Genomic DNA, 16,711 nt, shown 5'->3' on the forward strand with positions numbered 1-16,711 from the left:
GTTGTGCCCCATTTTTATTTATTTTTTTTCACCCAGGATAAAAAAGTAAGTATGTTACCAGTAGTGAACAACACAATACAATATATATTGAAAAATATATATATATACAAAAATATTTTGCTAAACCTAGCTGCCTCTTTACTGCGTGAGTTCACGGCCTTGCGTGGGTCATGAGCAGAGTGCGCAGAACATTTTGCGGCATTACGTCACGAAAGTGCGGACTCAGAGGAAGACCACGAGGGTTTAGGGTGCCATTTGAAACAGGGCCTTTGTCTGAGGCTTTGGATTACAGGTAATAATGTGGTAAATAATGTTTAGTTTCTTACACAGACCGGTCGTTTCACTTTCACAAGACATCAATATATTGTCAGGAGCTGCATAGATTCATTTTGTGTTTTTATATCTGCTTTTTTTGACTCTCAAAGTGACGGTGCCCGTTGACTTGCATATTATGAATCACCAAGTGCCATTGTTCAGCTCTTCTGTACCATTCTACTGAATAAAGAAAGTCACCTACATCTTGGATGGCCCAGGGGTGAGTAAATTAACAGCAGATTTTCATTTTTGGGTGAACTATTTGATAAAGAATAGAATATTCATACAATATTCAGTATGAAATATTGTGAGATAGGTTTGTCTAACTTATATCATTCATTTTATACCCATGCCTCACAAATAGAGGTCACCTTATCAATACTTTTATTAATTATATTATTATTATTAAATGGGCAGTTCAGTGTTTTATTTACTGAGGCGTAATGCTGTAATCTGTTTCCATTGGCAGTTGAGTTATGCAGTTTTGCAGTAATTTGAAATCAAATATCATCTACTTTTGTTTTGATAGAAATTTAACATTACTTGATCTCATATGAAAAATGTTCTATGAGATGAGTTTAAAACTAAATTACTGAACAGCTCAACAGACCTACCAACCAAGAAAAAATATCCATTAAAATTTAAATAAAATGATTTAATGCCTATTTAAAATAATGTGGGAAAACTTTGTTGAAAAGGAAGAAATATTTTATTGTTTTGTATGAAACCACTTTGCAATGTTTTGACAATGGCATAATCCACACATTACGTACATTATTAAAAAACTAATTATAATGATAAGATACAATGATACAAAGGCTTTAAATTAAAGTTGATGTGCATTACTTAATGAGACATTAACACATTGTTATTAATGGTTGTTCCACAATCTTAGCCTCTCAATGACTCATTAACACCGCAATCTACAACTCAAAATTGAGTATTTATGGCGGAGAAGGACTTGAGCGCTGGATAGCAGAAGAAACACTTTCAGATGCTCAGGTTGTCCATTTTTTAGACCACTGCTTGCATCACATTGTTAGCTGGATTAAACGTATTGTCATGTATTGAATGACCGCAGTGAACTATGTGTAGATTGTTGATTATTCATCATAACATTTCTGAAAATTTCAGATTACTTAATTGTAGAGTAAAAATGTAGAAAGTAAATAAAGTGAAAGAAGGTAATTTTACAAGACAAAACTTCCTCTTCAACATCATCAGACCTTCTGGTTGTTAAACAACAGATGAATACTGTACATTGTAAGATATCCCTGTCAAACATTCAGCGATAATTATACAACACATGTAACATAGATTAAGATAAAAAGTAGTGTTTATCAGAATGCAAGAAAACATGAAATAGTGTTATCCAAACAGCTTAACATCTCAGGCACATACAGTACGTTAAAAGAATTAATTCTAAATTCTAGAATTAAACACTTTAACAAGACAAGTCAAGCATGTAGACATGCCGTGAAGCTGGCATGTTTTTTAAATTTAACAAACAAACAGTGGAAGTAATCTTAAGATACTGTATGTGGAAATCTTAATACTTTCATGCAAAAAAACAAAACAAAAACATGCTATCCCTTTTTCTTCAAGACACATTTAAAAATAAATTGCTTAAAACACAGAGGTATGTCTTGCAGGGGTGAAAATACTTGCTCTGACAACAATTCAATGCTGTTCTAATTATTTATTAATGAAAATTAATAAAATTGAAAAAAAAAAGAAAGAGATTTGGTCACTATTCATGTTCAGTTATTTTGCTACTATTCATAATTATGTATGTTTTATATCCAAAGTCACAAATATCAGTTTATATTGGGTACAGAATCAATTCCATAATCAATGCATTGAATTTTCATTGCCAGATCGCACACCCCTAACGTCCTACTATCACATCACAGATGAGAGCATCAGCACTGAGCGGTGTTACAGTGATTGTTCATGTTGGCAGTGACTGTAAAGGCAGAGCTGAATACACAGATGTCAGATCTATCAGCTGGTTGGTGAATGCCGTGGATAACAGCTAGTTACTATTATAGTTTTATCTGCTGTTCTTTAACATGGGCTAGTCTTCTCTATGTGCGTCACATATTCCACAGTGCCTTCATTTCCTGTCAGTGTCTTTTTCTCTGTCGCAACACCACAGTTCTGTAGATGCCTCTTACGTTCATCACTATGCCACATTCCATATCCAAAATAGATGAAGAATCCTGTGGATTGATATCAAAGTTAAGATTTCTATCAAATTTGTATTCCGTTGCGTTTGGATCCATTAGGATGCTTAAAGGCAGTTCATCCCAAAAAAGGTAATATATTAATATTAATATTTATATATATAAATTAATAAAATAATAAAAAAAGTTATAAAGGCATCATAAATCTAATCCCAGTCTTGTTAAGGATATAATTGCTTTATATGATGAACAGATTTAATTTAGACTAATTATTTTTGGTAAACACGGGTACATGTCTCATGTGTGAGTCACATGCTAGAACAAACCTCATTGGTTAAATACTTGAAGAAGAAAAACAACAAGCTTTTGGGTTTAGATCAAAAATGAGGGTAAGTAAACAATGACAGAATTTTCATCACTGGATAAACTATCCTTTCCAATTTTCAACCAACATAAACCTAACCAGTGAAAACCAGCCTGGACCACCATGGAAGTTCATGCTCATCTAAGCTGGTCTTTTCTGCAGGGTTTTCTTAGGTTTATTTCCGATTATGCCTGTTTTTCAAGCAAACAGCCTTGAAACGGCAATGAGACCTTTAGATTTGTTTGAATTTGGTTTAGGATTGCATCCTGTGTGTGTTTACTCAAAGTTAGCACGTACCTATAGCCATCCAGATGGAGAAACGGATCCACGTGTCTCCGCTGAGCTGAACCATGAGATACACGTTGACAAATATACTCAAGATGGGTAGAAAGGGCAACAGAGGAACCTGAAGCAAAAAATACACACTGCTTCAAACATGTGCTTGACTGCACTCTGCTCAGCACTCGCTAATGAAATGATCCAGACTAAGACAGAAAAAACACGATGAATGGAGACTCTCTCGGGTCATATCACATTGTTTTTCATGTTAGATAGCAAGGATAGCACACAATACGGCCCTCCAAAGAACACAAAGTGCTAGGCAAACAGATATTTTATACAGGCTATTACCCTAAAACCCAGTGCTCATCTGGGCAGAATACACAACAAGATGAACAGAGCAGCAACGGTTTAACATGGTGCACATTTATTAAAAGGAAAGTACATCCCAAAATGAAAGTTCTGTCATTATTTACTCACCTTCACATCGTTTCATTTTAGATTTTAGGCAGATTGTTGCTGCTCTTTTCAATACAATAAAAGTGAAAGGATTATAGCAGCAGTCCTCACAACCTGTGTACCTTGTGAAGTCATAGTGGACACCATTCAATTGTTATTGTTACAATATTGTATGGAAAAGAGCAGTATCCTCTTTTTGTGTTCCACAGAAGAAGAAAAAATAGGTTTGGTGATAATTTTTGGGTGAACTATCCATTTAAGAGTGTGAACGACATGTATATATACACACACACACAAATATTTTTGTTAAATATTATATTATATTATATTATATTTTTGTTATGTGTTAATTGTTATAAAGTTTAAATATTTGGTCTCCGTCAGATTTTTTAAAAGAAATTAATATTTTATTAAGCATAAAAAGTGACAGTTTTGACGTTTATTACCGGTATATTACAAAAGATTTCTATTTCAAATCAATGCTTTTGAACTTTCTATTCATCCAGGATTCTTGAACAAAATGCATTGTAGTTTTTCAAAAAATAATTAAGCAGCACAACTGTTTTCAAAATTGATAATAAGAAGAATTGTTTCTTGAGCAGCAAATCGGCATATTAGAATGATTTCTGAAAGATCTTCTGATACTTGTAATGCTGAAAATTCAGCTTTGCCTTCGCAGGAATAAATTACATTTTAAAATATATTCAAATAGAAAACAGTTATTTTAAATTGTAATAATATTTCACAATTTTACTGTTTTTATTGTATAAGATACTGCTTGCGACCCTAAACTTTTATAGTGTACAAGTATGTTAGATTTCAAACCTACCATGAAGGAAACTTTCTTCCTCGTCTGAGGTTGTCTGCAAACCAGAAGGATGCACATGATGAAGATGAACAAAGATGCACCTAAGACCCCCAGGGCCCAGGGCTCCATAGCAATAATGGCCGGTCCGTAGTATGTGTTGAGTGTGCTAATAACACACACAACAAACACTGCAGGGAAAAACAAACACAGATCAGAGATCTACCTAATTGTCATCAGCTAACTTAAAGTCAAATCAGTCTCTATCTGCTGCTGTACTAACCCATGATTATAACAGACACATTGACGGCAGTGGAGGTCTGTTCAGTGGGCAGCAGTGGAGGGTTGAGCAGAGAGCGCAGGGTTACTCTTCCATCCTTCAGCATGTTCAGGTGAGACTCAGACTCCGTCAGTTCAGACTCACCAACCTCTTCCTTGCCTTCATTGATCCTAGACCTCTCAAACGCAGCATCCGGCTGATACCTGACACGTGAAATTTATATTTGAATAGCTACTTCATGCCATTAGAAACAGAAACATTAATACATCTTTTTTGTTAAATATGATAAATGCATCATAAAATGTGACAGTGTCATTAAAGCTCTACAGAGACTATCACAAGAAAACTGTCATATAAAATCTGTTCAAAGTCAAATCATTGAAATATACGTTTATATACCACAGTTGGAAGATGACACATGACCACTAGATGGCAGTGTATAATTCTCACTGCATAATTCTCGCAGTAGGGGTTGTATCCATTTGCATCCTTGTATTAAAGGGTTAGTTCACCCAAAAATGAAAATTCTGTCATTAATTACTCACCCTCTTGTTGTTCGAAACCCGTAAGACCTTCGCTCATCTTCGGAACACGATTTAAGATATTTTTGATGAAATATGAGGGCTCTCTGACCCTCCCATAGACAGCAAGGTAACTACCACGTTCAAGGTCCAGAAAAGTACTAAGATGATCGACAAAGTAGTCCGTGTGACATCAGTGGTTCAACTGTAAAGTTACGAAGCTACGAGAATACTCTTTTGCGCAAAGAAAACAAAAATAACGACTTTATTCGTCACTTTGGACGCGTGTTCACGATAGTACCATGACGCGAGCGTGTGGCGGCGCTGACCCTGACCCAGATCCGGTGTGATTACGTCATGAGGCTTTTCCAAACATCTGAAACTAAGTTGATACATAGTTGATAACTCAGTTAAGACAGCTGAGCTAAAGAGCAACATCTTGAGCAATAATTTACACTTAACACTTATCGTGAAACGAGGTCAGACGTTTGATGACCACAGGAACAGAAGGTTTGAGCTATTAATGTGATGCTGGGTTATTTCTTGTAAAGGTGGTTGAACTCTGTATAGCACAGATACACGAGGGTGAGTAATTAATCACATAATTTTCATTTTTGGGTGAACTAACCCTTTAACAGCTGTATTGCAAAGAGTAATGCTGTCACCTTGAAGTTTTTTGAATGCACCGAATATACACTAACCTAAGGATTAGAACACAAGCAGCCACCAAAGAGTATGCCAGCAAGGTTCCAATAGACATCATGTCCACCAGCGCTTTCAAGTCAAACAGGAAAGCCATGATAGCTGTTGGTAGTAAACAAAAGCTTGTCAGATGAAGTTAAAAAATAATGAATTAAATGCATAACAAACACAAATTTTTATATATCACAAGAACCTCTATAAATTAAATAGTTTACATACAGTGGCCCAAATATTTAGACACTTAAGCCATACTTAAAATGCATTAATTGCATGGCATAACAATTTAAATACCTCTATTTTCTCATGATTAATGTCAATTTTATTCAGAAATGTTTACAATTACTTCCTAGGTTGATAACCGGAATGTGAACAGTATATTTTATTTTGTTTTTTGTTTTTTTCTGGATTGAGTTTTGCTTGAAAAGTGTTATTTTCCAACTAGTTTCACATTACATTGATACTTAATACAATGAACTTATGAACGTTTATAAGTGTGGCTTGGTTGTCAAAAATATTCCAAGGCCATTATACACCAACAGAGCATGCACAGTTTATTATTTCATTTGTGTTCATTTAATAAAATAAATCTTCCAGTTTTGAAGAGCCTGATTGGTAAATCATGAAATTTCCAAAATAATCCAGGTGTAAATGAAAGCTACAGTAAATGTACTGTGGGACTTATAAATAAATCACAGTCTTTGTCAATAATCAATACAGATTTCTTTATTAGTGGATGTCTGACTATAAACTCAGAATGCAATAGTATTGTTATCTTCTGATGAAATCCACACCAGATGTGCCCTATGACTTCATATACAGCTGTTTAGACTTCCCTCACAGTAAGAAGGCCGTGTACACTAACAAACATACAGTGCTATAGTATAGACTTATCATGTGTGATGTGCAGGGGGCTCTGAAAACCATTATCTGCCCTGCGTCCTCATCCTTTCACTAAGCTTCCCCTCTGCTTTCTCATTCTTTAGAAGTCCTTAGAATCCATAAGCATCCACTGAGTGACCCCTGCAAGCATCAAAGTGCTGTATTACCACACTGTAGGGATGTACTGAGAACCCCTCCCTGCAGCTGTCAGCAGTACATTACACATCTGCACCTGACACATGAGTTCAGATATACAATACTGGTCAAATGTTTTAAAATAATTGCTCTGGGTTTTTTTTTTTTTTAAGCAGGATCTAATATGCTCACCATGGCTACATTTATTTGATCAAAAATATAGTAAAACGGTAATATTTTGCAACATTTAAAATAACTGTTTTCTATTTTAATATATTTAAAATGTGATTTATTCCTCTGATACAAAGCTGAATTTTCAGCATCATTACTCCTGTCTTCAGTGTCACATGATCCTTCAGAAATCATTATGAAATACTGATTTGCAGCTCAATATTTTTTTTAGTATTATCAATTATTATTGGTGCTTAATTATTAATAGTGGTTATTATCTGCAATGTTGAAAATCGTTTTTGCTGCTTAATATTTTTGTGGAAACCATGGTACATTTCTTTTCAGGATTCTTTGATGAACAGAAATAAAAGCATAAGTTTGAAACAGAAATCTTTGCAATGTCTTTAAATGTCTTTACAGTCACTTTTTACCAATTGAATGCATCCTTTTTAATCTTTGCCCAAATTTTTGAATGGTAGTCACAATCATATCATCCATATTTCATAAAATATTATGTAGCAAAAATGTAAAAAAAAAAAAAAGTTTTTTAAAATATATTAAAATAGAAAACAGTTACTTTAAATTGTATTAATATTTTCTAATATTACTGTTTTTACTATATTTTTTTGATCAAATAAATGCAGCCTAAAGCATAAGAGGTTTCTTTCAATAATATAAAAAATGAATGATTCCAAACTTTTAGTGGGTGACTGATTTCCTTTCTTTTTCCAGACAACATCACCACCAAGCACTCTACATATCACTTTTGCATGCAATAAATAGCTTCCACAGAGATTTTTTTATCACATATTGTATAATCCCAGCAATTTTAGCACCACCACCACAGTGACAGCATGCATCCATTAACAGTAATTAAGCAGGCACACTGCACCTCCACCAGGCTGATACAAACAGGACAGCAGGCCATGCAAGGCCTACCTCAGTCTTAGCTTACCCGCAGTAGTGCCCGCTGCCATAGTGGCAGCCACTGGCGGGCACACTGCACCTCCACCAGGCTGATGCAAACAGGACAGCAGGCCATGCAAGGCCTACCTCGGTCTTAGCTTACCCGCAGTAGTGCCCGCTGCCATAGTGGCAGCCACTGGCGACTGACGCTTACTCACTTTGGAAAGAAATCTGAATAGCACGCCATCTCGTGCCATGGCAAACAGAATGCGTGGAAGAGGGAACATAGAACCCAACAGGCTAAAGACAAAAAGAGTCATGGTTCAGACACCTGCAACTCTGGAGGGAAAGGAACATATTAACCAACACCAGCAAGTGTGAAGGAGCAAAAACTGACCAAATGCAGCCAATTGTGTTTTTTCAGTCATTTGTAATTATTGGAAGATTTGTTTTGTTTTTTTAATAAATGAGCATACATAGACAAATTGATATTCACTGAACTGCCATGACTTTTTAGGATTTAATTCATTTCCTTGATTCATCCAGGCTTGGAATGTACCATTTTTAAAAGTCCTGATATTTCAAGTTTAAAATTATGTATGTTTCTATAGAATAATTCTTCATATTGTGCATTTCCGCTCTTTTTCACATTTGACTGGTGGATCACATTGGCGGTTTGCATAGCAAGCATGCCCCCATCTCTCACCTGCAACTACACCTGAAGACATTGTAGCAATAAGAGGGGTCTTCGTCTTAGGATTGATTTGGGCTAACACTTTGAAAACCACCCCATCCTGTGCCATAGCATAGATTACACGCGGCATTGGGAAAATGGAGCCCAGCAGACTGCATGTGAGGCAAAGACATCAGCAGAAGCAAGGGGTCAATTAATTACATGCTGCAGACCTGATCCCAAACACTTCTGCTGCTGGGTACTGTTACAGGCCTCCACAAACAATGATTTTGATTTTAAAGTCAACATGAAATCTAAATGGGGGGGAAAAAGCTGACTTTGAGTTTCAACTTATTTTCAACACCACTCCAATCACAGGATGTACAGACAACATTTTTCACAACATCAATTCCCAATGGACAGAATTAAGTTTGCTTATGTTCTTTCTGAATATTCTGTTTGACTCTTAAAAAAAACTCATTACAGAAGTAATATGGGTTTCATGTTGACTTTAGGAAATATAAAATTTGACAGCACATCTTACAGCACTTTGCAAATGAGGCAAATGGGACCGGACGTACAGTTAAATCATCTTCATTTTTTCCTGGGAGTATTGCACAAGGGCCTAAGCTAATAGTATCCTATAAAATGTTTTAGTAAATTCATAAAATGACACTAGTGGCTACAATCAAAATTATTGGTCTTAGGCATAAAACTTTTATAGCAATAGGATAATAGCTTGTATACTTTACCAATCACACACCTGGATGTTTTTGAACAGAATTAAGACTAATATTCAAGCAAGTCCAATAATCATACAATAAACATTAAACTGTTAAATTGAGTGGGTTGTAATTCATGCTGCTTTAGGGAGCGTTGCTAATTACCAAACAATAATCCTTACTGATTTATGTCACCAGGAAAAAAACAAAACCACATTCCACTTGAACATTTTGTTCTGAAAGAGAGCAAGTATAAACCTTAATCATATTAAAGCTTAGAATACTAATCTGATTCATTAAATGCTATGGATAATTATTTATATGGCTCTCTTTCAAACAAATCACCATCAAAAAGTCATTAGAGATGCAAAGCATAGGAATCAATCCACCACAGACCCAACTAAGAACTTCATACAAATTAATTAGGAAAGAAATGTTTAACTGAATCTCAAACAAATGACAAAATGAATAAAAGCATTTTTATGTAACTATTCACAGTGTTATGTCAATATACAATCTTGTAAGAAGCCTTGGCCAGCAGAACAGTATTATGGGAGCAAAGAAAGATGTTTACCTGGTTGATAAAGCACAGAGCGATCCTGCCGCTACAACATATTTCGCAGGCCCCCAGCCCACATATTCAAAAGCCAAAGGCAGGGGACTCTTCTCATCCAGCAGGTAGTAGGGCATCATGAGGGTGAGGGCCGCTGAAACACCAAAGTAGGCGAGAAAGCAGACCAGCAGGGAAATAACTATCCCAATGGGAATGGCCCTCTGGGGATTCTTCACCTCCTCACCTGGTCACAGTAACAAATATCAGAAGTCTTTGAGCACAAGACCAGACTGAAGAATCGAAGCTAACTGTTGTATAAAACCGAATAAGTGATTGAATACCTGTGGTTGCAATGCAGTCAAATCCCACAAAGGCATAAAAGCAGGTGGCGGCACCAGCCAGTGTCCCACCAAAGCCATAAGGCAAAAATCCCCCTGCCCCGTAATCACTAGTGACATTAGCAGTGTGTGAGAGATTCCTGTAAGCATATTTTAACATTTTAATGATTATGATCATCAAAAATTCACACATTAGGCTCAATTCATTAAGATATAAAAGGAAAGTAACTGAAAAGATACTCTTCACCTTTTGACAATGGTAACGTTTATGAGAGATTCCTCAGATATATTCCAATTGAGCGAGTCTCCTTTGACGAACCCAGAGATGATAACAAACATCAGCACAAGCACGTTTACAGCTGTGAAGATTTTGTTGACCCAAGCGGATTCTTTCACCCCAAAGGAGAGAAGGCCTGGGGGGAAATTACAGCGACAGACATTTCAATTCAGTTTAGGAAATAATTCATGTAATAATTTAGTTGCAAATATGCATTCAGGAGATTTCAGATTTTTCTAATTGTGCTAAACTTAGACGATAAAGGGCATTTGCATTTATTCATTTAGCAAAAGCATTTATCCAAAGCAACTTACAAATGAGGAATACAACAAGCAGTTCATCTTAAAGTGTGGCAATACAATACGTTTTAGAATAGTAGAATAGTACAAGCCAGAACAAGGAGAGATTTAAAGTCGTTTTTTTAGATGAATGAAGTTAATGATTTTTTTACCTGCCAGTAGTAAGATCAGGCAGACAGCAAAGAAATCAGGGTACTCTGCTAGGCCAGGCAAACTCATTTTGAAGTACATTTTGCAGAGCTTTTCAATGTGGCCCCCTATAAGCTCATCAAACGTCCCACTCCAGGCACGCGCCACACTAGACGTCCCTGTTCCAACAAAATATCAGTTTAGGTTGGAAAATGATCTTTTTATTCTCTATATAACTGCTTTAGCATATTGCTAAACCATAATTACCTATGACGTATGACAGAATGAGGTTCCACCCTGTGATGAAGGCCCAGAGCTCCCCCACGGTCACATAGCTGTACAGATAGGCTGAGCCCGTCTTGGGTACCCGCGCACCAAACTCGGCATAACACAGGCCGGCCATCACAGATGCCAGAGCAGCGATGAGGAAGGACACCACAATGCTGGGGCCAGAACTGCCTTTGGCCACCTCCCCAGCGAGCACATAGACACCGGCCCCAAGTGTACTTCCCACCCCGAGGGCAATCAGATCAACAGTGGAGAGGCAGCGGCACAGCTTGGACTCTTCCAGACAGTCCTGGTCCACATTCTTCCTCCTCACAAGGGAGCGACCAAATGTGAGGCAATGTTCCAGCATTCTTCCTGTTACCACAAACTGTCGAGATGTTTTTTTTGTCACATAAATAAATCAAGTATACAAACTTTTTTCTTTTCGAGTGAAAGGATATAATTTATTTTCCTTTTTATGTTTTACATACTCAGGACCGAATCTGAGTGGTGAACATTTGTGTAGTTTTTGGCTAACATTGCACACAATAAATGCACAATGTAATGATTGGATTCTGCAAGATTGCGAACCAAAGTAGAGCTGAGGCATGTAAACGAACACTGTATTATTCAATAACACTTTTAGCCTTTGTTCTCACTTGCACGTCTGCAGTTTAAGCAGGTTTTAGCATTGCCCAATGTACAATAATGCAACAGCCTTAGGCATTATTGCATAATAGTGGAATAAAGTGCTTTCATTTTGACAGGCGTAGGTATTTGGCACATCGCTTATTGGTCAGTGCGCTTCTGTGCAATTAAAGAGTTAAATTAGTTGTAAGCCATTGGCATCAAGTTAATTGAAGGTAAAAGTTCTTTATAAATGTATAAAGTATTTTGAGTTTATATAAAGTTTATATAAGGTAGGTTTTTAGACTGAGGAAAAAAACTGAGGACAATCCTCCTCACTCCTCACTCAATGAAAATTTGTTACATACCCTACAGAGGTAATTAAAACCCTTTTAGCTGTGCTGTCATGATTAAATATCATAGCACAATCTCTTTATATCTAAATAATATAATCATATATATTTTTATACACTACTATTCAAAGGTTTGGGTTCAATAAGAGCTTTAACGTTGATTTCAGCAAGGACGCATGAAGATCAAAAGTGACAGTAAAAATATTTATAACGTTACAAAATATTTCAGTTTCAAATAAATGCTATTCTACTCATCAAATAAAATATTATTAATATTATCACAAAATATTATTAATTATCACAAAAATAAATATAAATTATCACACAAATATAAAGCAGCAAAAATTATTTTCAACATTTATAATTTTAAGAACCATTATTAATAATTGAGCAGTAAATCAGCATATGAGAATGATTTCCGAAGGATCATGTGACACTGAAGACTGGAGAATGATGCTAAAAATTCAGTTTTTCCATCATAGGAATAAATTACGTGTAATAATATTTCACAATATTTCTGTTTCACTGTATTTTTGATTTAAAAAAATGCAGCCTTGGTGATCATAGGAGACCTCTTTCAAAAACATTATAAAAATCTTAAAAATAAAAACCCCAAACTTTTGAATGGTAGAATACATATTTTATATAAACACCCACAAACAAATAGTAGGCTATACAGAACAGTTTTAGAGATTCGGTTTCCAGTCTCTTTTTGCATGTAAATTAAGTTGCAGACCAAAGCTGCAGTGAAGTTACTTTCTAAACTTCTTTTACACATAAAACAGATATTTTACAAATGATTTGGCACATTGTGGTGTGAGTGTGACCAAATTGCTGAGCATTAGCATTACACTGTGTCTGCATACAACCTGTGAAAGGCGTTAAGAAATCCCACAGGCAGAGCAGATTGACATGCATGAGGCTGTAGCTGTGAGGGCTCATCATACTAAACTTGACAAGCAACTCTGAAGCTCAGTTACAGTATAGCATATTTTATAGCTGGGCCAGATTGTATTATGTCTTACTGTAATGAGTGAGTGGATATCATTAATACTACAGTAAGATGCAAAGTCATAGATGGTCATAGATCAACATTTATACATTAGTCTGCTTTAAAATTACATGTTTTCAATGGTTCTGCTAAAAATATTTGAGTGTGTGTAAATGCATGTGATCAAATAGAAATCAATTATGTATTTGCATAAACACAAAAACTAAAACTTACCACCTGATGAGAGACTGGCAGCTGTAGAATTGCCTTATGGACGTAATGTCTTACGGTTTCATGCAAACACACACACACACACACCTCTCGGGGATCTCCACTGATTTCTTTAAAACGCTCACAGGCTCAGTCCTTCCAAAGTTTGCCCCTTCCTTCCTCAAGCTCAAATGACATGTCAGCCCACAACCGCATTAGTTTTACTGCCTACTTTACTCTGTTCTGGTTTGCTTTAACTTGCCCTGCCCCCCACGAGGAGGGCTGGTCTGGCCAAAGAGGAGGAGAGACACTTCACACAGAGGGAGGCAATGCTAATTTTCTTATTCAACCAGGTCTCTCTTATTCAAAAAAACCATTTTAATAATGCTGCCTGATTTATTCTGAACATGCTTTTTAAAGAAACCCTCATGGCCGAGTAAGTCCCAGCTGCCAGTGCACTTATTGACCACTGATAAATGGTTAAGCAATTGACATTGACAAACATTGAGACAGACAGATCTGTTTGCCCAGTGCAGTGCGGAAGAGTTGCTAAAAGCATGGACATGATTGGACAAAGAGGTCTGTCAAAGGTAAAGAGCTTTAATGGATGATTGTTTCCCTTATTTATAAGCCCATGAGCTGGATACTGGGTCAATTGGCCTCTCCAGAACTAGTGATAACAAATCTGAGAGACCGAGGTGATTGTCACTCATGACTGAATTTTAGCAACAGAGTCAAGTCCAGTTACAGAAATGGTGAACACATACAGGTGCATCTCAATAAATTAGAATGTCGTGGAAAAGTTCATTTATTTCAGTAATTCAACTCAAATTGTGAAACTCGTGTATTAAATAAATTCAATGCACACAGACTGAAGTAGTTTAAGTCTTTGGTTCTTTTATTTGTGATGATTTTGGCTCACATTTATTCTTAAACAAGAAAGTTTTTGTCAAATTTGTGGACCTAGTAACTAAATGTAAAGAGCAGAGCAGAACTAAAGATCAAGTTACCATAGACCTTAGTCAGGGTAAAGAAAGAAAGGAAAATGAAAGCAGGGTCTCAAAATGCATTTTTGCATTAGTTCACCCAAACATTAAAATTGGCTCACCTTCAGGCCATCCAAGATGTAGATGAGTTTGTTTCTTATTCAGAAGAGATTTGGAGAAATTTCGCATTACATCACTTGCCCATCAATGTATCCTCTGCAGTGAATGGGTGCCGTCAGAATGAGAGCGCAAACCGCTGATAAAAACATCACAATAATACACAAGGAATGTACAGTGGGTACGGAAAGTATTCAGACCCCCTTAAATTTTTCACTCTTTGTTATATTGCAGCCATTTGCTAAAATCATTTAAGTTAATTTTTTTTCCTCATTAATGTACACACAGCACCCCATATTGACAGAAAAACACAGAATTGTTGACATTTTTGCAAATTTATTAAAAAAGAAAAACTGAAAAATGCTCAGTATTTAGTAGAAGCACCCATTTGATCTAATACAGCCATGAGTCTTATTGGGAAAGATGCAACAAGTTTTTCACACATGGATTTGGGGATCCTCTGCCATTCCCTCTTGCAGATCCACTCCAGTTCTGTCAGGTTGGATGGTAAACGTTGGTGGAAAGCCATTTTTAGGTCTCTCCAGAGATGCTCAATTGGGTTTAAGTCAGGGCTCTGGCTGGGCCATTCAAGAACAGTCACAGAGTTGTTGAGAAGCCACTCCTTCGTTATTTTAGCTGTGTGCTTAGGGTCATTGTCTTGTTGGAAGGTAAACCTTAGTTCCAGTCTGAGGTCCTGAGCACTCTGGAGAAGGTTTTCGTCCAGGATATCCCTGTACTTGGCCGCAAAGGGGGTCTGAATACTTTCCGTACCCACTGTAAGTAATCCACAAGCTGTGTGATGTTTTTAACCTCTAACCACTGATTCCTGTCCATAACATTGCACTCCCCAGTGAAAAAGTTTTCTTGTCTGAATCAGGAGAGAAGTATACAATATACGAAAACAGTCCATTAGAAGCATTATTATGGTTTAGGAACCTGCATTTTTGGTGACACTTTAAAGTTAAAATGCCTTAATAATGGATTTGTTTCCTACAACAGCTTTTCACCTAACAAGCCGTCAATTAATGGACTGGGAGTTGTGGATTATTGTGATGCTTTTATTAGCTATTTGAACTCTCATTCTGACGGCACCCATTCACTGCAGATGATCTACTGGTAATCAAGTGATGTAATGCTACTTTTCTCCAAATCTGTTCCAATAAAGAAACAAACTCATCTGCACCTTGGATGACCTGCGGGTGAGTAAATTTCATTTTCGTATGTACTTCACAAGGCATCTTAAAAATAAAAAATGCTGGGCTCATGCGTGAGACGCTTAAAAAGCAGCACGATGCTGCACAATAGTCCACATAGCTTAAAAACTATTAAAAAACAGATCTGCAAGACACAAGCTTAACAGTCAAATATGTCTATCTAGTGCATTTATACTTAGCCAAGACAATGTGAATAGTGATAATGAAAATGCTTTTAAAAAATCTACCAAAATATAAAAAGCTCTATATGATAATGGTTAGTAAGATCATCAAATAAGAGGGATATGGATGTGCTTGCTATTATTACTAAAGGCAAGTGGAAAATAATTAACCTAACATGAAAATATGTGTATTTACAATATTTAATTCCATCTTTCATGTTATTTACTCACCTTCTATGTAGAAATGGTGAAAGTTTCTGAAACTGTGTGGTGCAATGAAACTCATTCTTCAGTTGCTCTGCTCTAGCATGTGCCGGGCTGTTTTGTTTTTCTTCATCAGTTCATCATCAGTTGTAAGGCTGTGTCCATTCTGTGCCCTTTATCTATCTGAACAATACAGTGAAAGCAAATGCCACCCTGAATGGATGGGTAAGAGCCACCATTGCAAACATTCATACACTATCCAGGGAAACAGCAGAACAGACTGCTTTACAGAAATTCAGGGAATGTGGTATAACACATTTGCCAGTGCTGGCACAGTCATCAGGTAAAGACAGACCTGACATGAATCTGACAGACCTGACATGAAGAAATTACATGAAAAACCTGATGCAATTACTTGCTAAAAGAACTTTTGAAACATCATAAGACATGTATCATTAAACAGAACCTGTAGGTCCATTTCACTTTAACAGCCTTTATATTGCATAAAAAAACTACTGAATGGGCACTGGCGAACTTCTCTCACTGGTGGTCTAAAACCCAGAGGCCTTTTCAGGCATAAAATCAAGT

At 36.4% G+C, this 16,711-nt stretch overlaps 1 protein-coding gene and 1 long non-coding RNA gene across 4 annotated transcripts; one reads left to right on the top strand and one right to left on the bottom strand.

The window, feature by feature from the left end:
• Positions 1–223: 223 nt before the first annotated feature.
• Positions 224–11,350, top strand: LOC107707228 (uncharacterized). The gene is made up of 3 exons (XR_001636235.1): positions 224–292; positions 426–535; positions 11,277–11,350. It is a non-coding gene; the product is annotated as an uncharacterized LOC107707228 (long non-coding RNA).
• On the bottom strand, positions 1,814–13,800 carry LOC107707227 (cationic amino acid transporter 2). 3 transcript variants are annotated; one of them, XM_016511185.1, is made up of 12 exons: positions 13,466–13,800; positions 11,261–11,635; positions 11,017–11,172; positions 10,536–10,701; positions 10,292–10,428; positions 9,972–10,194; positions 8,709–8,848; positions 5,911–6,013; positions 4,692–4,891; positions 4,433–4,599; positions 3,163–3,271; positions 1,814–2,537 (listed from the first exon to the last, which is right to left on the bottom strand). In XM_016511185.1, the coding sequence occupies exons 2-12, from the start codon at positions 11,628–11,630 to the stop codon at positions 2,383–2,385; spliced, it is 1,926 nt and encodes a 641-aa protein (XP_016366671.1). In that variant the 5' UTR covers positions 11,631–11,635; positions 13,466–13,800; the 3' UTR covers positions 1,814–2,382. The 3 variants fall into 3 exon arrangements, with proteins under 3 accessions (XP_016366671.1, XP_016366670.1, XP_016366672.1); XM_016511184.1 differs by having other exon boundaries at positions 11,261–11,648; XM_016511186.1 differs by lacking the exon at positions 8,709–8,848 and adding an exon at positions 8,166–8,302 and having other exon boundaries at positions 11,261–11,648; positions 13,466–13,799.
• Between the last annotated feature and the right edge of the window lie 2,911 nt (positions 13,801–16,711).

Source organism: Sinocyclocheilus rhinocerous, unplaced genomic scaffold, assembly GCF_001515625.1.
Source record: "Sinocyclocheilus rhinocerous isolate Xijiao unplaced genomic scaffold, SAMN03320098_v1.1 scaffold174, whole genome shotgun sequence".
Classification (NCBI taxonomy): domain Eukaryota; kingdom Metazoa; phylum Chordata; class Actinopteri; order Cypriniformes; family Cyprinidae; genus Sinocyclocheilus; species Sinocyclocheilus rhinocerous.